General features: G+C 44.5%; 1 protein-coding gene across 2 annotated transcripts in view; it reads left to right on the forward strand.

The window, feature by feature from the left end:
* SRPX (sushi repeat containing protein X-linked) overlaps nucleotides 1-22,247 on the forward strand; it is a 482,285-nt gene that overhangs the window by 273,033 nt on the left and 187,005 nt on the right. For both annotated transcript variants that reach the window (XM_069636552.1, XM_069636553.1), the window contains one exon: nucleotides 4,259-4,435. In XM_069636552.1, the coding sequence (XP_069492653.1) occupies nucleotides 4,259-4,435 (177 nt within the window). The remainder of the gene's footprint in view (nucleotides 1-4,258; nucleotides 4,436-22,247) is intronic.

Genomic DNA, 22,247 nt, shown 5'->3' on the forward strand with positions numbered 1-22,247 from the left:
CTGGGGATTACAGTACGGACATGGGCCTAGTGAACAAGGTTTACCTTATCACTCAAGCATGGATGACCACTCACGGTCTATGTTTGAACGATGATAAGGCTGAACTAATAATATTGGGTTCGCAGGCCAATATTAAAAAATTAGGTCAAGAATATTCATCCTTCAATATTGACGGCAATACTATTAGAGTCTGCAAGGAAGTAAAAACCCTGGGATTTTACTTGGATCCCACACTTTCCTTTGACAAGCAGGTCAAATCCCTTACCTCGGCTACGGCTTACACATGCAAACTTCTTAGAGCTGGTAAACCGTTCCTCTCTGACAATAGTTGTCTGATCCTGGCTAGAGCTCTTATACTCTCTAGAATCGACTATTGCAATGCCCTCTACATTGGGGCTAACAAATCTACTATTCAAAAGCTCCAAACGCTACAGAATAACGCCTTAAGAGCAGCCCTTGGCATAAACAAGAAAACCCACATTTCTGCCTTGAGACGTCAACACAAATCGCTCACCACAGCCCAACTAGAAGTGGGAACACCAATTGCCTAAATATCCCCAAATACAAACTCACTACCATCGGGGGCAATGGCTTCACTGTTAAGGCAGACAAAAGCTGGAATTCACTGCCCCACGAGTTGAGAGCTGACCAACCATATTCACTCTTCAGAAAAAACCTAATAAAACACATCACTGCCACCAATGCTTATACTCCCATCACCCTCTCCCCTGAGGACACTATCCTGCAATCAAGATAACAGTATACCTTGCTATATTCGTTCTTTATGTAAATATTGTTGCCTGTGTATATGTAACCATATAAGCTCTATATCCTTAGTGCATGTACCTTTGCTTCAGCCCTATTGTTCATACTGTATATATCCTGTAGTCATGCAAAAACTGTTCATCTAGCTATATGTAAATTCTATAACCTGTGTATACGTAACTATGTAAGCCTTGCATTTCCTTGTCGTTGTGCCCTTTTACTCATGAGTCTGGTGCGCTTAACAAATGAATAAACAAACAAACAAACAAACAAACAAACAAACAAAAAAACCAACAATAAATAATAGTGGTCGATTAGTTTTTTCAGGGAAACATTTTCGGCAATAAATGCAGCGGAAAAGAAACTGCCGATGAATGAACATAGAACCAAAGTGCAGACTTCCAGTGCCTGCCAAGTCTCTGGCCACAGACTGAAAACAGCAACTGACCACCACAAGTCCAACCAGAAAAATGGTGGTCTGGAGTGTTGCCCAGAGCTCTGCCAGTGGTTATGAATGATGTGAAACCTTCCAACCATCACCTTTCGATTTTTCTTATTTGGTTAGTAACCCACCGTTTTTTTTGTTAGATGGGAGATGGAGGGGTAGGATGTGTTGCAGGTCACAGTAATTGCAGTTTTTTTTACATTTTAAAATGTAAACAGCAGTAGCAGCTTCAGGACATCACCTCTAGTAAAGGCCCATTTTATTATTTTCTTTCGTCCTTTATATCTGGCTTAATGCCAGACTCCTCCAGCTTCTAAGCACTAGAACAGGAAATGAACCCATGTTGCACTGCATACTCTTGTTCTGAAAGCAAGGGTGGTGCTCCGAGCTATCCTTCCAAACAGATGGTTTACTCCAAAGGTGGAGGGCAACTTCATGTACATTAATGATCTCACCATTCGTCTATCTACAGTGATGCAGGTCTGGCAGATTTGGGTCAGGTCACACAATGCCCAGGCAGGATTGGTGTCAGAAGCCACTGGAGCACACCCCTCGCATCAAAGGCCCAGTGGTCACTGGATGTGCAAAGCAGACAACGAGTAACACTGATGGGATTTGCATTCATGCTGTGCTGTCACTGAGTACTGTAGCTGCTCTTACCCATTTCCAGCTAGCTAGACCTAGCCCCCATACCCTTCCTGTTGCCACAGTACCGGGTATGAGCTGCACAGACAGCCCCACCTCGAAACCCAACCATTCAGGCATTCTTCACTAATGGACTGCCAACCTGTCTGTGATGCTGGCTTCATGGTTTTTCTTGACTCCTTGTTATTTCTCCCGCTAAAGAGATCTAGATTCCAGTTGAAGAAAGCTGTGCCACATTTAGCTGCACTTACAACCGCCTTTTTTAGGTGCAACACAGATAACTGCTCTTGGCTCTGTCGCTTTGTCCAGTGGGCCAAGGGTAGCAGGGACAGGTCTATGGGTAGCATAGGGGTAGCAGCTACTAACCCTGACAACCCCTAAATGACATCCGTGAGGCATGTATAGGTATAAACACATGTAAGCTTAATTGAGGTAAAACAGGGATTGCACACCTATCTCCATGACACATGTTGAACTCACCCTCCCATACCTCAGTCAACAGTGCATTCTATGGCCAAAAACCAAATTCAGTGAGTCTTGCCAAATAAGGACTTTAACATGAACTTCCTGGTAACCATAGTGACCAAAGAAACATTCTTCCTCCTCCTCGGACTGCTTTTGTAGTTGCATCTCTCGGTCAGAGTGTTCTCAGTGAATAACACCAGGCTGAACTTTGCCAATGAACTTTGTGCGTTATTGAGAGAGTACCAGCCCAGCACACTAATGGAATGTGCTGAAAGAGGCTGGCACCGATAATAGAGTTCCTACCACTCTTGGTGCCCTCCATTGGCTCCTGTTATAATTCAATGTAGATTCCAAATGTTGCACAATACTCGCCAATACCTGTCTGGGACACCCCTATACCTATGGTAAAAAACACAATCTGCATCTAAATCCCATGATTTCCACCACTTAGCACGGCACATGTCAATGTTGTGATTTGGCATGACAGGAGAAATGTAATTTGTAAAGAAATTTGCCAGAATCATAAAGCAACTCCGACTCTTCATACAATTCTCCTCTACTGATATCTTGATCATCAACATGCCCCTCCCTGAATTATTCTCCTCCACTACTCTCCTGATCTTCAGGAGTGCCCAATCCTGACAGATTATTCGCCACCACTAACCTGATCTTTGGAATGCCCTACCCTGAATGATTTTCCTCCACCCACCACTATCGTGATCTTCAAGAACAGGAATGCCCCATCCTAAATGATTATCCTCCACCACTACTATCGTGATCAACAGGAATGCCCTACCCTGAATGATTATCCACCACCACCACCGTGATGTTTAGGAATGTCCTACCCTGAAAGATTATCCACCACCACCACCGTGATGTTTAGGAATGTCCTACCCTGAATGATTATCCACCACCACCACCACCGTGATGTTTAGGAATGCCCTACCCTGAATGATTGTCCACCACCACCACCACCACCGTGATGTTTAGGAATGCCCTACCCTGAATGATTATCCACCACCACCACCGTGATGTTCAGGAATGCCCCACCCTGAATGATTATCCACCACCACCACCGTGATGTTTAGGAATGTCCTACCCTGAATGATTATCCACCACCACCACCGTGATGTTTAGGAATGTCCTACCCTGAATGATTATCCACCACCACCACCACCGTGATGTTTAGGAATGCCCTACCCTGAATGATTGTCCACCACCACCACCACCACCGTGATGTTTAGGAATGCCCTACCCTGAATGATTATCCACCACCACCACTGTGATGTTCATGAAGGCCCTACCCTGAATGATTATCCACCACCACTGTGATGTTCATGAATGCCCTACCCTAAGCCTTTCTTGAGGCAGACAAAGGCAAGTTCACAGCACCTGAGAGTAGAGCCTTGCCCAAATAGTGCTGGTGAGTAATGCAGTGTTTCCTTCCTTTAAACAAGTAATAAATATGTTATTGTGCTTTTTAAAAACGTTTGTCCAAAAGGGCCACAGGTGTCTTTTTTTATAGCTTACAGTTACACGTTGCTTATTAGTGCTACGGTCGTTTTATTGTGACAAATGCAATTTTAATGTTTCTTTCTTTACTGTTTATTTTACAAATTAAATGATTATAATGCAAAAAAGACAAAACTGCCTTGCTTTGAAGTCACTCCCTCCAGTGCTAATTCCTGCCCCAGCTTAAGGTTTTTTTTGGAAATTCAAAAATGCACTTCTGACCTATCCTTGTCCAGTTCACATCTGTGCACTCACCTAACCCGCCTTAGTATCTTTGTATCTTAGCATGTTGCTTTTGTGTGGAGCAAACCAGAATAGTTTAGAGTCAGATGTGACATGATACCGTATATGTTGCACGTGTTCTTCCTTCACCCCATACTTTTCTTATAAGCAATAGTAACTTGGCACATATCTTCTACTTTCCAGAGGTACGATGCCACTCACTTACCATGCCAGTGAATGGAGGGTTCAAATGCTCTGATGGGGCATATTATGGCTCCAGATGTGAATACTACTGCTCGCCGGGGTATCAACTCAAAGGAGACCGGATTGTGACCTGTATGGACAGGAAAGTCTGGAGTGGGAAGCCAGCTTCCTGTGTTGGTAAGTGCAAATGGCCTTCTCCTGTGGTATACATCAATTACACTAAATGTGTAGCACATGGCAAAGGTGGTGATTTCTGCAGGCAAACCTGGGCATGGCAACAGTAATAGCTCTCTTGGCAACTGAATTATCACTCATTCCCTTGTCCAAAAGTACATTCTTCTTCATTCAGGGAAGGAAAACAGATGGATTCCTCCCATGACATCATTATTCTTCCTTAATCAAATGCTAAGTGCCTCACTATGTGCAAGGCGGTAATGATAAAACATGTGGTGTTTCAAATATCACTTGTTTTTAAAATACCACCTAATTATGAGTTGTGATTGTATGGGATATGTACTTCATGTGATAAGGAGAAAGTGCTATATGAGTAAATATGTGTTATTTAACCCATCCCCTTCTATGTTACACCATGAGGTAAATATCCCATTCATTCACAGTTTATATTTAGGTGGTATTTCAAACATAGGAGGTATTTAAAATACCACATAACTTTACTGTTACCACCATGCTCATAAAGAAGCCCTTAGGGTCCTGTATTAAGCACTTCCCCCCCGCTGCTGTGGGCAATTCTGGCAGTTGTGTACCCAGAACCAGGGTGTATAACTACCTGGAGACAATGTACCAAATACAAATAGGGGCTAACCGCCATCATTAGGCATTCATCACAAATAGGGGTTAAATATCATCACCACAGGTGAGCCAGTGCCGATGCGACTGGCTCTTTTTCCAGATGGGTGGATGGGACGGGGTTTTGGGACTGTTGAGACAAACCAATGTGAGACATATTGTGGAGTGTTGTATTTGATAAAAGGTTTGATCAATACACAAAAAAACTACCTGTATGACCTGTGGCAGTGAAAGAATATAGGCGGCACAGGAAATAAAGAGAGTTCTTTATTTAAAAGGAGCTCCCCAGAGCCCTCAGTACTTTACGGCCTTACTATTCAAACTCTCCAGCAACTGCCTCCTGTGGTCACGCGGCTCGCATTCTAAACAATGAACACGAGTGCGCGTGACTGCAGCGAGGCGAAAACATAAGTCTCTACATATCTTTCCCCTTTACAGGAAAACAAATAAACAATTTATGTGAATAAGAAATATTGGAGAAACTACCATAACCAATGTAACCAAACCCAGTTACAAAAAAACATAGAAAAGCATAAGAAAACAATAGTTAAAGTTTGTGCATCATATATGTCATACAATTCATTTATTAATTTCAAGATTGATAATCTTTCATCCACACAGGTTTTGATCTAGACCTATGCAAACTTCTTTTACCGGTTCTCACATCTTCACCGTTTCTCACACAAGTTTTATCGTCGTTCCCATCTACTGCCCTTCCTTCCATTTCCTCTCCCAATTTCTTGTCATTGTTTACATTCACCTCTCTTCCTTCCGTCTGTTCATTCAACTTATTCCCTCTCCAATTTCCCACTCTTGCTAACCTTCCTTTAGACCAGACCTCTCCTCCTTCCAATATGACAACATTATTCTTTACTGCACAAATCCTCTTTGGTCCTAGGAACTTACTTTCTACACATTTGTTTACTAGTCTAGGGTTTTTAACATACACCAACTGTCCAATCTTCCATTCTTGTTCCTTCACCCTCATCCTGTCATCAAACAGTTCTTTATTCTTTTCTTGACTCAATTTAATGAGTTTCATTATGTGATCACGATCTACATTAACCACTTTGGCCATACCTAGCCATCCTGGACAAAGCCTTGTTCCAGGTTCTCTGCCTTTCATAGACACAAATGGAGATACATCCGTCACCGAGTGCGGCGTAGTGACATCATTCCATGCTAGCATCCTCAACACCTCTTTCCATGGCTGTTCCGATTTCATGGCCATTTGCAGGCCCCCTTTTATATACCTGTTGACTCTTTCAACAAGACAATTCGCCTTGGGATTATACAACGCTGTTCTCGTATGTTTTATGCTATATCCTTCCAGAAATTTTCTCATTGCCCCAGATACAAACTTTACCCCGTTATCTGGCACAATTTCAACGGGTACACCTTCCTTAAGAAAAACTCTTTCCAAGAAACTAATCAATTCCTTAGCTGTGACTTCCTTCACTGCTTCCCATTCAAACCATTTGGAATGAAAATCTACCACCACAAATAGAAATTTCAGACCTTCTCCCAACCCTGCTACAGGACCCATGATGTCCACTGCCAACTTGCTCCAAGACTGGTCTGGTATCACATTAGGTATTAATGGGGCTTCTCTCACCACTTTACATTTGTCACTAGTTTGGCAAATCATGCAATCTTTGACATACCCTTCAGCACTTTTATCAATCCCCGGCCACCAATAATTCTGCCTCAACTTCCTTTTCATGGCCGCTTCTCCAGGATGTCCCTGATGTGCCAAATTCACCAACACAGATGACTGTGGAGGAACAATGCACCTTCCCCTCCTCAGCCTGCCTTCACAAAAATTCAGCTCGTCCCTTATCTCCCACCAGGTATTGAATTTATTATCTATGTCTCCTTTGGCTGGCCACCCTCTCACTGTCCAATACTTTATAAGCTTAATATCCTCATCTACATCTTCTTCTTGTATCCACTCTTCCTTCTTTACAGCATTCTGAATTTCTGCCACTACCAACTCTTCCTCTTCCTCCTTTTCTTCCACAACATTACTGTTTACTGGCAGTCTTGACAGGCAGTCTGCCACCACATGTTTCTTTCCAGGCAAATAGCTTACCTCAAAGTTAAAATTCTGGAGTCCCAAACCCCACCTGCTAATCCTTGGGGAACCCAACGCCCATCTTCCACTCTCAAAAAGCTGAACCATGGGCTTATGGTCTGACCTGACCACAAATCTTCTTCCCCACAAGAAATACTTGAAATGGCTCACAGCCCAGAACATTGCCAAGGTTTCTCTTTCTATAACGGAATATTTGCACTCCGCACCTCTCAGAGTCCTAGATGCAAACGCAATAACTCTCTCTGTATTGTCCCTGTCATACTGCACCAATGTCACTCCCAGCCCAAGCATACTCGCATCAACCACCAAAACACTCTTGTCCTTGAGATCGAACCTACCTATGGATGGTGCTTCATTCACCGCTTTCTTGACACACTCAAAAGCCACATCACATTCTGCTGACCATTCAAATTTCGCACCCTTCTTGAGCAACATTCTGAGAGGGGTGGACACTTTTGCAAAATCTTTCACGAACTTATGATAATATTCGGCCAATCCTAAAAATGATTTCACTTGTTCCTTATTCTCTGGCCCAGGTGCAACTTTCACTGCCTCCACCAAATTCCTCTTGGGCCTCACCCCTTGTTCATCTATCTCATGTCCAAGATATTCCACCCTATGCACCGCAATCTTACACTTACTCCTTTTAACCGTTAACCCTGCCTCACCCAATCTATTTAACACTTGTATCAACACCCCATCATGTTCTTCAGTGGAACTAGCATATATCAGAACATCATCTTGAAACACAATAATGTTCTTTACTCCACTCAACACTGTCTCCATCACCCTTTGGAATACAGCTGCCGCCGAGGCGAGTCCAAACGGCATCCTGCAATACTTAAATGTTCCAAACACCGTAATGAATGCCGTCAAGTGTTGACAATCCTCCTTCAGTGGAACCTGATGGTATGCCTGAGAAAGATCGATGACTGAAAATACTTTGGCATTGTTCAACACCGACAATTTGTCACCTATTATCGGCAGGGGATGTCTATCTACTAAGATATTCCTGTTCAGATCTCGCAGGTCTACACATAGTCTAATGTCTCCATTAGTCTTTGCTGCCACCACCACCAGCGACAGCCATTCAGAGCTTTCACTCTGCTCAATTATTCCTCTTTGGAGTAGCTTTTCACTTAGTTCATGAGGCACTGGCCTCACCTTGTGCACTTTAGGACTGGCTCCTGCCTTCAGCTGAATTTGATGTTCAAATCCCTTTAACATTCCCAATTCCTCTTGAAATACTTTGGGGTATTCCTTCTCCCACTTATCTTTCAGCTCGGCCACATCAATAGGCCTTTCCGCATTTGCTTAGATCCTGATACCCAACTTCCACTGTTCACCCCATCCCAGGAGTGATGAACCTTCTTGAGTAACATATATCTTAGATTCACAGCTTCTCCCTTTATACTTAATGGAAGCCTGGAACATCCCTACAATTTCAATTTTTACATTCCCATATGCATAGGGTTCAATATTGTGTTCCTTCAACTGCTTTACATCGCCCTGCATGCAACCCAAGAATGTTGCCGTTGACATCAAAGTCCACGGTGAACAACTGTCCACTTTCATAGTCACTATTCTCCCGTTGATCATGAATACATCTGTTGGTGCGCCTCCCTTGTTAGAAACGTCTGATACTTCTAGCACATGCTTTGCTTGGTTGCTCATTCCCATAGCATGATCCTCTTCTTGTTCAGGTACTCTTCCTCCTGCTTCAATGTTTTGCACCATCCCCGATTCCCGGCAGACTCTTGCGAAATGACCCTTTTTCTTGCATTTCAAACACGAAATATTCCTGGCTGAACAGAACATGCTTGTTGAAATGTGACTGTTACTGCCACACTTGTAACATCTTATTTCCTTGTTAGGAATGCCTTTGCGGAATCCCCTCACTGTGGCCACTTCTCCTTCCGACTTGTCTCCTTTCATGGTATTCATATATTTATGGGTCTGTTCCATGCTTCTTGCCGTGTCTATGGCTAACTCCAGTGATGCATCTTTTGACAGTAGCCTCTCTTGTATTTTTACATTATTCGTGCATCTAACTAATTGGTCTCTTATAAGAGAGTCCGTGAGTAGCCCAAACTCACACGTATGACTAAGGGACCTTAATGCTGCAATAACATTTTCCACTGGTTCTTGCGAATCTTGTACCCTCTGGAAGAACTTGTGCCTTTCAAACGTTATGTTTTTCTTGGCTTCGAAATGGACTTCTAACTTCCTCTCCGCCATGGAATACTGATCCACGTCTCCTTGGCCTTGCTGTGGCAGATCAGGCAAACCATCGTAAACACTTCTGCCTTCAGTTCCTAAATTGTGGAGTAATATTGCTTCTTTTCTCGCTGACGCAAACTTATCACCACCTATGGCAATCAGATAGGTGTCAAATAACTTTTTCCACCTATCCCACCTTATTGGTGGAGCACCAGGTTCTGGTAGAAACGGTGGTGGTGGTGCCATACTTGCTGCAGCCATCTTTATATAGTTCGTGGTGTGCACTCGCACCAAATTGCACCAATTCACAATTGCCTTCCTTATGTTCTGTATAGTGTTCTCCACAACTGTACAAACGCCTTCTATGTCTCTCTTTTTTTTTTTCAAAACTTTCTCCTCCTCACAGTCTTCTCCTTTGCAAGTCTTGCAAATCCAACCTTCCTTTACTTGCCCCTTATCCACAACTCCACTGGTGCCCAGCTCCTCCTCAAGATTTCTTTGGATTATTTCTGGGCCTGTTGGCCTCAGTTAGCCACTCCTTTCCCTTCTGGTTGTGCCCTGCCCCACACCCCCTGCTCCTCACCTTACTGTCCAATGGAGAGCCGGGTGGGCGGCACCAACCAGGAACAGGACCCGCTGCGCAGGTTTCTTCAAGCTTCTTCAAGTGCGAGCGGAGGTGGGGAGAGCGTCCTCCTGCAGCGCCACGCTCCCTGGGCGCCGCAGAGACAGCCGCTCGTTTCAAAGGTGAGACAAATCTCCTCTGGCAGCGCCGTGCTTCCAGGGCGCTGCGGAGACAGTCCCCTTGCGGCCCCTCACCTCACCGCTCACAATGTGGCCTGCGCTGCTGCCGGTCGCGACCGCAGCGCCGTGGACATCCCTCAGCCTCAGCAAACTTCCGGAGGAATCTCGGCTCCGCGGCCAGCTCCTAGTGCCTCTCCTAATCCTCGTCGCCAATTGAAAGAATATAGGCGGCACAGGAAATAAAGAGAGTTCTTTATTTAAAAGGAGCTCCCCAGAGCCCTCAGTACTTTACGGCCTTACTATTCAAACTCTCCAGCAACTGCCTCCTGTGGTCACGCGGCTCGCATTCTAAACAATGCCCACGAGTGCGGGTGACTGCAGCGAGGCGAAAACATAAGTCTCTACAGGCAGCATGTAATATTGCTATTAACACCTCACTGCCAGGCTCAATGCTAAGCAATGACTGCAGTTTCTAAATAAAAAAAGAGCAACATTCCACGAAGGCCACCAAGCTATGGATGTCTGTCGACCATGCAAAGGCAGGGCTTTCTCCCTTTGCATTAACAATGAAGTGGGCTGGTGGGTGGGGAGGGGGCAACCAGGGGTGACGGGAGGCAACAGGGTGATGGTGATGTAAGTAAGGAAATGGAGGGTTGACCCAGCAACCCCCTGGAGCAGTGTGGCGACTCCTAAGACCCATGAGGTTCCAACACTGCATTGGCGCATAGCGCCTGGAAGGCCTGGCTCCTGATTAGCTCTCAGGATCCCAACATTCTCGTTAATGGTTGTCCAAAGTGTAAATTGCCCCGACACATAGATATTGGCATTGTGAAGATGTTGTATAGACACATGCTAATAGATAGTTGCTACCTTCACCATTCGTGGGACAGAGTGTGGGAGAGTTCTTCGTGCATTGTGAAGCGTAAGGAGCACTGCACTGCTGCACGTCACGGGTCTGAGGCGTGAGGCCATTGGGTGCTCCTAGACTTCCGAATATAATGCTCGCTGTGGGATCCATTGCTAACACTTGAAAATGAAAAGGTAGGTAGCAGTGCGACGCTGGTGCACTCTTCTGTGTCTTTTCCACAAGTCTGACAGCGTTAAAGACATACTACAGATGCATATGTGTGTGAGGTTTTCAGTTTTACTGGAGGACGCCTTGAAAAGTGCTGTAAAAAAAGAAGAAATGCAACCTCCAAGAAACAACTTCAATGCTTCATTAATTGAATAATCTGAATGACAATAGTAAGAGTTTGTGTCTTCCAATATGTCACTTTTCAAGGACAAAGCTGGAAATGAGCCTTTGGTACATATGCTGGTACATATGCTAAATAACCAAATGCAAAATCACCAAGGCCATGCCAATGTCTTTCCCTACTACCTCTTGGTTAAGTATATCTGCTCCATGGTTCCAAGTGTGTTCATCTTTAGGGATGTGTTCAGGGATGCTCGTATGCTTGAAACTTAACCTGATTCCGCTTATTTCCCATGAACTCCCATGAACTCCATGAATAAGGTGGACGTTTCTGTCATGTGATTTGATTGAACCTGCACAATGTTTCATTGTTTTGCTTTTGTGCTTTGGACTTTGTACTGTAAAAAATAAGACAATTTGAGCAGAGGAAAAACATGCAGCTGCACCAGGAATGACACAGTTAATCCAAACCAGGCAGGCTTTGTGCAAAGTGCCTATGTTAAAGGAGCACTCTGTGATCAATGCCCATACTGGACTGGCACAAGTTAATCTGAACCTAGCTGAAGGGTCAAACGTAGCTGGTTTTCAAACAATTTGGATAGTTCATAGCAAGACATTTGAATATTACATTGTCAGGAAAATCAGCCAAATGCAATCATTTTTGAGGTTAATCCAAAGAAGGGACTATAACGCAAACAAACAAACCATGGGACAAAGGATCCAGAAATGTACATGCTTGGTGGAAGAGGCAGGCCAATAAGATAACCCGCTGGGATGTACATGCCAGTTAAGATGGGAAGTAGCTTACCAGCCCAGGAGAAGAAGCTGAGAAAGGAGGGGCATGTGGAAATCCAGGGCCCAGACGTTGTATTTATTCTAAACCAGCAGAATAACAAATGCAGCATAAAAGCTGTATGATATTAATCATTTTCTAGAGAGACCAGGCATATTAATTCAATTTTCACAGAAAACCCTTTACTTTATTTCATCAACTCTCTTCTTACAGCTAGACACCTGAAACACACTTCGATTCTCATCTAACTTCATTTTTCATCTGCATTTGACACTGTTGTTCAGCCCACTCTCCTCTCTCTCTCTTCGTTGGGCTTTTCTGACTCTGTCCTCCATTGCTTTTCTTCCTATATTTCTATCCGCACCTTGTCTGTGTCTTGGACTGCCTTTCTCGCTCTTCCTATATCACTGCAATATGGTTTTCCTCAGGGCTCTGCTCTCGTCCTCCTCTTTTTTTCCCCCATTTGCCCCCTTTCTGAATTTATTTCTAAATTTGGGTTTTCGTTTCACTTTCATGCCAACGTCTCTCAAATCTTCCTCTCCTTTTCCGACTTTTCTGATTCTCTCCACACTTTTCTCTCCTCGTGCATGACTGCTGTCCAGCTATGCATGAACTCACCTTTCCTTTATCTTAAGCACTTTAAGACAGAAATTGTCTTCTTTCCTCCGTCTTCCTTTTCTTCCCCATGTCCCAGCTCTCTCTTTCTACCCTACTCTGTTACCACATGTACTCTAGGAGTAACCTTCAACTCCACTCTCTCCTTTTCTCCTCATTCTAACACCACTGACCACTCCTGTTGGCATCACTTACTCAACATTCATAGGATTCATCATATGTTGTGCTTTCAGTACGAAAACCCTTATTTCTACCTTCATTTTCTCAAATATTCTTTACTGCTCATCCCTGCTTTTTGTCCTCCTTGCTTATCAGCTCTCCCCACTTCACTCAGTGCATCACCCATAGATCCATACTCTTCTCTCTCTTCCTCCCTCCTCATCAGCTCTCCCCACTTCACTCAGTGCATCAACCATAGATCCATACTCTTCTTTCTCTTCCTCCCTCCTCATCATCTCTCCCCACTTCACTCAGTGCATCACCCATAGATTCATACTCTTCACTCTCTTCCTCCGTGCTCGTCCATTTCTTCAGATGTCCTCTCTATGTCTTGGCTCTCTTTCGAGGCTCACCTTCTTTTTCATTTCTTATTAATTGTGTTCAAATCTCTCCATGGTCCTGCTCCACCCTGTGAGGCTAAGAACCTCGGGGTCATCTTCGACTCCACACTCTCCTTTTCTCCTTACATCTCTTACATCTCTAAGAAGTCAAACTACCAACTGCACCTCCTCAGAGGTATTCTTCCTTTCCTCTCCTTCCCCCAGAAGCTCATTGTCTCTACAGCTCTGGTGCTCTCTAGGCTGGACTACTGCAACATCCTCTTTCTAAATCTACCTGCTTCTACTCCCCGCCCTCTGCAACTCATCCAGAACAGGACTGCAAGACTTGTCCTTGGCCTCAAGCCCAGGGATCGTATCTCTCCAGCACTGAAATCTCTGCACTGGCTCCCAGTGGCTGCGAGGATTAAGTTCAAAACCCTCTGCATTGTCCACAAGACCTTCTGGGGCTTCAATACCGCCAACTCCCGCTTTGTAAATACCTTCATACTGGAGCTTTTCACTCCTCTACCTCCAACTCCCTTATGGTCAGTCATTTCCCCAAGCAACAATTTGCCTCTCAGATACTTGAGGAGAACCATCTCCGGTTCCGGAAACACCTCAAGACCTTCCTCTTTGCTTCTGCCTTCTCTCTTCGTCTCCCCTGCTGATTTCCTGTCTGATACTGCACTGGTCAAATGGCTACCCTCTGATTTCGGGCCCTGGTCCCTGCCTGTCCAGTTGCACACCTGCACTGCCTCCCGGCAACCCTTCACTTAGGTCTGTATCTGCACCCTACAGTTCCCCTACCTGCACTCTTGGACACCTGCTGTCTGCACTTACCCTTGCACCTACCACCTGCTTACTGCACTTCTTGTTATTGTTTTCATCCCATGTACAGCACTGCCCCTGCCCTTTCCCCTGGCACTTTTCCCCTCCCCATCCCCTGCACTTGCGCAATTTGAATGTCTCTTGGCCTAGTAAGATCGTTGTCTCTGTCCTCCCTCTGTTTCCCTTCCTTGCCTCATCGCGCCTTGAAACACTTGTATTTAGGCACGTTACAAATGCCATATCATAATATCACATTACCCTATCTCCCTTCTCTTATTCCTTTCTACTCCCCTCCTCGTCCTTTATGCTCTCAGTGTCTATATTTCCTTTCCGTGCCCAAACCTCCCAGTGCTCTTTCCCGTTTTTTAATCTTTTGCCCTGCTTGCACCTAAGTATTGGAATTCCCTGCATCTGTTAATTTGCTCTTCCTCCATCCTGCCTGATTTCCGTAATAGACTTAAAACGTTTGTTCTTTTTTTTCGGCCTCTAAATACTACGTTTTGATTCGTTGTCATGTTCCTTCCGGATGTTGTACAGTTTCGTTCTTTTGTTCAGCTCTAAAATGTAAGTGCTCTTTGAATAAATAAAAATACTGAACCCATAATAATTTGATTTTAGCTCTAAAATGCACAGTATCTGACAATAAATAAATGCTTTATGTTAACCAGCTGCTTACCGCCCAGAGCAGGATCGTTTGCATGATTAATGAGAATTTGCAAGTAGATTTTGAAACATATTTAATCTAAAGGAAATTGTTGAGTTTAAGAGTAGCAATGAGCCAACGTATTTTAAAATATTTTTGGGAGTGAGATGAGAGCACTGCTTTTGAACTGATAGTGGGTGATACCTTTTTGCTAATATTATGGTTTTAGTGAAGCCCCGTGCAGAGAGTATGTTAAACCACCAGAGTGATTTGATGATAACTTGAAATGAATTGGAAACATAGTGTAATTGAAACACGACTCTATTTGAAATCCTGAATCCAATGCTAAGATATTGTGAAAGGTTAATATCATTGTTGTGGAAAATATATTAAAGCATTGAAAAATGATTTAACACAATGTAATGGGTAAGAATGCTAACATGTGTAGGTGCTTTGATACAAGCAATATGGTTTTATACATATTTTAAATATAAACTAATTAGTGAATCCTAGTTTTCTTTGCCAGTGACTGATTTAACAAGTAATTTATTTGTCATAAATAATGTACAGATACATTGTTTTAGTGGACATTATTCAAATACAGACAGATACATGGCACACACTCATCTGATTGCCCTTTTCCGGCAACTCACACATGGAGAACGCAAGCAATAACGGTGCAAGCTTCCTTTACAAATAACAGGTAACGTTTCAGGTGGTGCAGCTTAATCTTCCACTGCGGGGCCTAGAACAGGCAACACGTGGGCCTCAGCAATCCAGGCTTCCCCCACAGGGAGAACGCAAGCATTAACAGCGCAAGCTTCCCTTACAAATAACAGGTAACGTGTCAGGTGTTGCAGCTTAACCTTCCACTGAAGGGCCTAGAACAGGCACCACATGGGCTTCAGCAATCCAGGCTTCCCACACATGGAGAACACAAGCAATAACAGTGCAAGGTTCTGTTACAAATAACAGGCAACGTTTCTGGTGGTGCAGCTTAATACTCCACTGTGGGGCCTAGAACAGGCACCACGTGGGCCTCAGCAATCCAGGCTTCCCCCACAGGGAGAACGCAAGCATTAACAGCGCAAGCTTCACTTACCAATAACAGGTACCGTTTCAGGTGGTGCAGCTTAATCTTCCACTGCAGGGCCTAGAACAGGCACCACATGGACCTCAGCAAACCAGGCTTCACACACATGGAGAGCGCATGCAATAACAGTGCAAGCTTCCCTTACAAATAGCAGGTACCATTTCAAGTGGTGCAGCTTAATCTTCCACTGCAGGGCCTAGAACAGGCACCACCTGGGTCTCAGCAATCCAGGCTTCCCACAAATGGAGAACGCAAGCAATAACAGTGCAGGTTTCCTTTACAAATAACTGGTAACATTTCAGGTGCTGCAGCCTAATCTTCCACTGCGGGCCTAGAACAGGCACCACGTGGGCCTCAGCAATCCAGCCGTCCCACACATGGAGAACACAAGCAATAACAGCACAAGCTTCCTTTACAAATAACAGGTAACGTTTCAGGTGGTACAGATTAATCTTCCACTGCGGGGCCTAGAACAGGCACCGCATTGGCCTCAGCAATCCAGGCTTCCCACACATGGAGAGCGCAAGCAATAACAGTGCAAGCTTCCATTACAAATAACAGGAACGTTTTAGGCGTCGCAGCTTAATCTTCCACTGAAGGGCCTAGAACAGGCACCACATGGGCCTCAGCCTTCCCACACATGGTGAGCACAAGCAATAACAGTGCAAGCTTCCGTTACAAATAACAGGTAACGTTTCAGGTGTTGCAGCTTAATCTTCCACTGAAGGGCCTAGAATAGGCACCACATGGGCCTCAGCAATCCAGCCTTCCCACACATGGAGAGCACAAGCAAAACAGTGCAAGCTTCCCTTACAAATAACAGGTAACTTTTCAGGTGGTGCAGCTTAATCTTCCACTGCGGGCCTAGAACAGGCACTACCTGGGCCGCAGCAATCCAGGCTTCCCACACATGTAGAACGCAAGCAATAGCAGTGCAAGTTTCCTTTACAAATAACAAGTAATGTTTCAGGTGGTGCAGCTTAATATTCCACTGTGGGGCCTAGAGCAAGCACCACATGGACCTCAGCAAACCAGGCTTCACACACATGGAGAACGCAAGCAATAACAGTGCAGGTTTCCTTTACAAATAACAGGTAACGTTTCAGGTGGTGCAGCCTAATCTTCCACTGCGGGGCCTAGAACAGGCACCACGTGGGCCTCAGCAATCCAGCCGTCCCACACATGGAGAACACAAGCAATAACAGCACAAGCTTCCTTTACAAATAACAGGTAACGTTTCAGGTGGTACAGCTTAATCTTCCACTGCGGGGCCTAGAACAGGCACCGCATTGGCCTCAGCAATCCAGGCTTCCCACACATGGAGAACGCAAGCAATAACAGTGCAAGCTTCCATTACAAATAACAGGAAACGTTTTAGGCGTTGCAGCTTAATCTTCCACTGAAGGGCCTAGAACAGGCACCACATGGGCCTCAGCCTTCCCACACATGGTGAGCACAAGCAATAACAGTGCAAGCTTCCTTTACAAATAACAGGTAACGTTTCAGGTGGTGCAGTTTAATCTTCCACTGCGGGCCTAGAACAGGCACTACCTGGGCCTCAGCAATCCAGGCTTCCCACACATGTAGAACGCAAGCAATAGCAGTGCAAGTTTCCTTTACAAATAACAGGTAACGTTTCAGGTGGTGCAGTTTAATATTCCACTGTGGGGCCTAGAGCAAGCACCACATGGGCCTCAGCAATCCAGCCTTCCCACACATGGAGAATACAAGCAATAAAATTGCAAGCTTCCTTTACAAATAACAGGTAACGTTTGAGGTGTTGCAGCTTAATCTTCGACTGAAGGGCCTAGAACAGGCACCACATGGGCCTCAGCAATCCAGGCTTCACACACATGGAGAACGCAAGCAATAAAAGTGCAAGCGTCCTTTACAAATAACAGGTAACGTTTGAGGTGTTGCAGCTTAATCTTCCACTGAGCGGCCTAGAACAGGCACCACCTGGGCCTCAGCAATCCAGGCTTCCCACACATGGAGAGCACAAGCAATAGCAGTGCAAGTTTCCTTTAGAAATAACAGGTAACGTTTCAGGTGGTGCAGCTTAATATTCCACTGTGGGGCCTAGAGCAAGCACCACATGGGCCTCAGCAATCCAGCCTTCCCACACATGGAGAATACAAGCAATAAAATTGCAAGCTTCCTTTACAAATAACAGGTAACGTTTGAGGTGTTGCAGCTTAATCTTCGACTGAAGGGCCTAGAACAGGCACTACATGGGCCTCAGCAATCCAGGCTTCCCACACATGGAGAACGCAAGCAATAAAAGTGCAAGCGTCCTTTACAAATAACAGGTAACGTTTGAGGTGTTGCAGCTTAATCTTCCACTGAGCGGCCTAGAACAGGCACCACCTGGGCCTCAGCAATCCAGGCTTCCCACACATGGAGAGCACAAGCAATAACAGTGCAAGCTTCCTTTACAAATAACAGGTAACGTTTTGGTTGGTGCAACTTAATCTTCCACTGCAGGCCTAGAACAGGCACTACCTGGGCCTCAGCAATCCAGGCTTCCCACACATGGAGAACGCAAGCAATAGCAGTGCAAGTTTCCTTTAGAAATAACAGGTAACGTTTCAGGTGGTGCAGCTTAATATTCCACTGTGGGGCCTAGAGCAAGCACCACATGGGCCTCAGCCATCCAGCCTTCCAATGCATGGAGAATACAAGCAATAAAAGTGCAAGCTTCCTTTACATGTTTCAGGTGGTGCAGCTTAATCTTCCACTGCAGGGCCTAGAACAGGTACCATATGGGTCTCAGCAATCCACACTTCTCACATATTTAGAAATTATGCAGCAGAAGTCCAAGCTTAAAAATGATTCTCACATAAAAACGGTTGGCTTGACCGGTGGTGTTCTTCCGCCTCCACAATCACATTGACAGCTAATGTGATTAGCCTAAATCCTGCCTTACACATGTGTGACTGGTTTGGTGTAAGCTGTGGCAATAGTCCTTCCAAGAGGCGGTTCGACTGACTGTCGAAATTCACACTTGAAACCATTTTGCACATTTGTTCAAAGTATGTTGCAGTGGCCTCAGTGAGTTTGGTAGGGCATTCGGGCAAGCTTATCTCTCAGCCCATCCCTCACACACAGAGGAGGCACATTGTGGACAGCAGCAATGCAAGTTTCAATGAGAAAACAACTTGGGACATCATGTGCCACAGCAATGAAAGCTTTGCATATGCCAAACAAATACAGGATGTCAGTTTATCACACACACAAGCACAGAACGGGTCAACATGTTCTTCCCTCACAAAGTACATTCCAACAGACCTCAGTAGAAGGGTATGTCCTCAAACAGATCATGTACAGAAGGGGACACAGCAGTGCAAGTCTGTTCAAATAGAGCATATCAACATGCACAGCACAATTTAATGTTTCCTCACGAATAAGAAGCCATGGACTTCAGTAGTGCAAGCTTTTCTCACTCAGAAGAAGTCCATGTTGACCTCAGCAGTGAAACCTTCCTTCACTGGTTGAAAATTGAAGACCGCATACTACTTAAATCATTGACCCTGACACATAAGTGCTTGTATGGCAAAGCACCAGCCTACTTGAAATCTAAAATGAACCTCCATAGCCCTCCCAGGGCGCTAAGATCAGAAGCCCAGGGACTAATAACTGGAATGATTCATAAGAAAGAACACGGCATGGATAGAGCATTCCTAAACCGCGCAGCGGCAAGCTGGAACAAACTACTGACCAGCCTTAGGCTGGAGACTAACCACCTTACCTTTCGGAAGAAGCTTAAAACATTTCTTTTCAAGTAAACCTTCATGAGGAAATTCCTCTTAGGCCGAGAACTGCTGTAACTACTCTGGTACCTGTAACTGTCTTGTGACCACTGTTTGTATATTGTTTGTCTCCGTCTTCTCGGATGCGCCCCGATGCCTGCGGGCTGTTCGGCGCAATACAAATAAATAAATAAACATAAGGTAGCCTTCCTTCAACAAAGATACGGAAAGCAGCAGTGCAAGCTTCCATCATAAGGAATAGGTCCTACATGGGACTCAGCAGTGCAAGCTTCCATCAAATAGAATGGTTACAGCATGGGCCTCAGCAGTGCAGGTTTCCCCCACATACAATGGGCTTAGTATTGAACTTAGTAGTTCAAATGCCACTCACAAAGAACAGTCATTGGAATGGCCTCAGTCGTGCGTGCAAGAGCCCCTTAAGTAAAAGAGGCATAGTATGTGTGTTCCATGTTCAGGCTCCGAACGAGGCAAACAGGCAAAGCAAGGACCTCAGCAGTGCAATCTCACCCCACAAATAATCATCACAGTCTGGGCCTTGGTAAGTGCCTGCTCCACTCCATAGAACACACACAGTGGTGTAAGCAGTGGCAATTTAAGCTCTACTTATATAGAGCATGTATAGTAAGCACCTCTACAGTGCAGGTGACCCTCTAACGTAACAGGCACAGTATGTGGCTCAGCAGTAAATTCACTCCTGACGTAGAAAAGGCACAGCATGGTTTTTATCAGCTTAAGCTTTCCCCATCATAAAATAGCCACAACAGGCGCCTCTGCAGTGCACCATTCTTGCATCCATCACCTCTGCAAACCACCATCATTATGTTCTGCTCCCAGGCTGACACATTTAACAGTCACAATATGGGCTTTGGCAGCACCTGCCACATTCTCTAGAATTGGCACATCATGGGTCTCTGGAGTGCCCCCTTCATGCATCCAGGCCCTCTGCAAACCGCTACACATCATGTTGTCCTCCCAGACTACCACATACAATAGTCACAACATGGGTCTTGGTAGTGCCTGCTCCCTCCTAGATCTTGGTAGTGCCTGCTTCCTCATAGAAAATAGTCACTGAATTGCTCCCTTCATTCATCCAGGCCCTCTGCAAACCTCATCACATCATGTTGTGCTCCCAGACTACCACATACAATAGTCACAACCAATGTTCCCTCTAATTATTTTTCCCTAAGTGCGAAAATGACTAGCCTTTGTGCACACATTATTTTCCATGTACGCAACTGAATAACGATGTAAGCCACTTTGTGTGCATGCGTAGTTAGTGAGATACCATCTCGAAATGTTTGGAAGGAAGTTTCCCTTTCCCAACCACCACAATTCTTTACAAATCAGTCTAAAAGGAGCATCTTATAACTCTTTTGCAAATTAAATAATTTCAACTGAAAGGAATGTGTCAGAAAACATGCCAATAGGAGTTCATGTGCCACTTTAATGGAGTAATTCAAGGGCCAGGAGAACATGCCTCTCATAATTTATGTAAGGATGATAATTGTATCAGAATAACTTCACCACAGAATATGATGATCTGAATTCCTGGGCCTCTGCTTACTATCCACATTATGTTGTTCTGTGAGTTGTGACATTTACTCAAAATCGGCCTTACAGCTAGGAGGCATACACTATTTCACTAAAAACAGGGAAATGTACCCAACAAAAACATGAAACCATGAAAATATAGGAATCTACCTCCTGCTTCTAGTCACAAAGTTCCACTGATCACTTTTTGAATCAGTGACCAGCCGAGCAGTGTCACTGGTAGGACATGAATAGTATTACTGCCCGACCTCTAGGAATTTAAAGGGGAAAGAACATATTTCAATAAGCATGAAATATCCCTACTGGGAAAGCCAATTACTTTCTTACTCCCTGAAAAATCATTTGATTCCAAGTATGGAATTAAATCGTAACAGAGCCCTGATTGTAACCTTGACATAGGAAATGAAATTACAGGGCACATAATATAGCCTATAGTTTTGGCCACCCTTGATCACCAGAGCTTATACAAAAATAAACAAGGTTTCTTCTGGTATTCCGTTGAAGAAAATCACATATGTTGGCTCATTAAGTCAATAGCAGCAATGCTCACAGTTACAACGTATTGGGTACCTTCTTCTTTAACTAGGGACCCCTCTTCTGAAATTCACTGTTATCAGTTGAACAAGATGCATGGGGATGCTAGAGGCAATACATGCAAACCCATGAATATATTGAAATGTCCTCAGCAGCTGCACATAGAAAGAAATAGAAGGTGCAGTTTCCTAGGCTATTACTATAGTTTCCTATGCGTAGGCAAACATTTCCTTCAATGTACTGTACTGCCAAAACATTTGTTTTTTGAAAGTTGCTTATTGGTTCCTCATCCCCAAGGAGTGTTCTGTTTCCTTCCAACCGTTCCCCTCCCAGGCTCTTGTGCTAGCCTACAATATTAGTTGACAGGAGTCTGTAAAAAGTGAGGGGTTGTAGAAGTAAAACTATAACTGGCATATTTGCATACAAACAACACTTTGCAAGCAAATACAATTTAAAGCCTCAAGATGTTAGTATGTGCAGTTTAAGAAAATGTCATAAATCTGCATGTGCGCAATTACTATGAAGTGCATACACGATTGCTTGCAACATACCCCACCTTTCAAGT

This window comes from Ambystoma mexicanum, chromosome 7p, assembly GCF_040938575.1.
Source record: "Ambystoma mexicanum isolate Mex_15411 chromosome 7p, UKY_AmexF1_1, whole genome shotgun sequence".
Taxonomy (NCBI): domain Eukaryota; kingdom Metazoa; phylum Chordata; class Amphibia; order Caudata; family Ambystomatidae; genus Ambystoma; species Ambystoma mexicanum.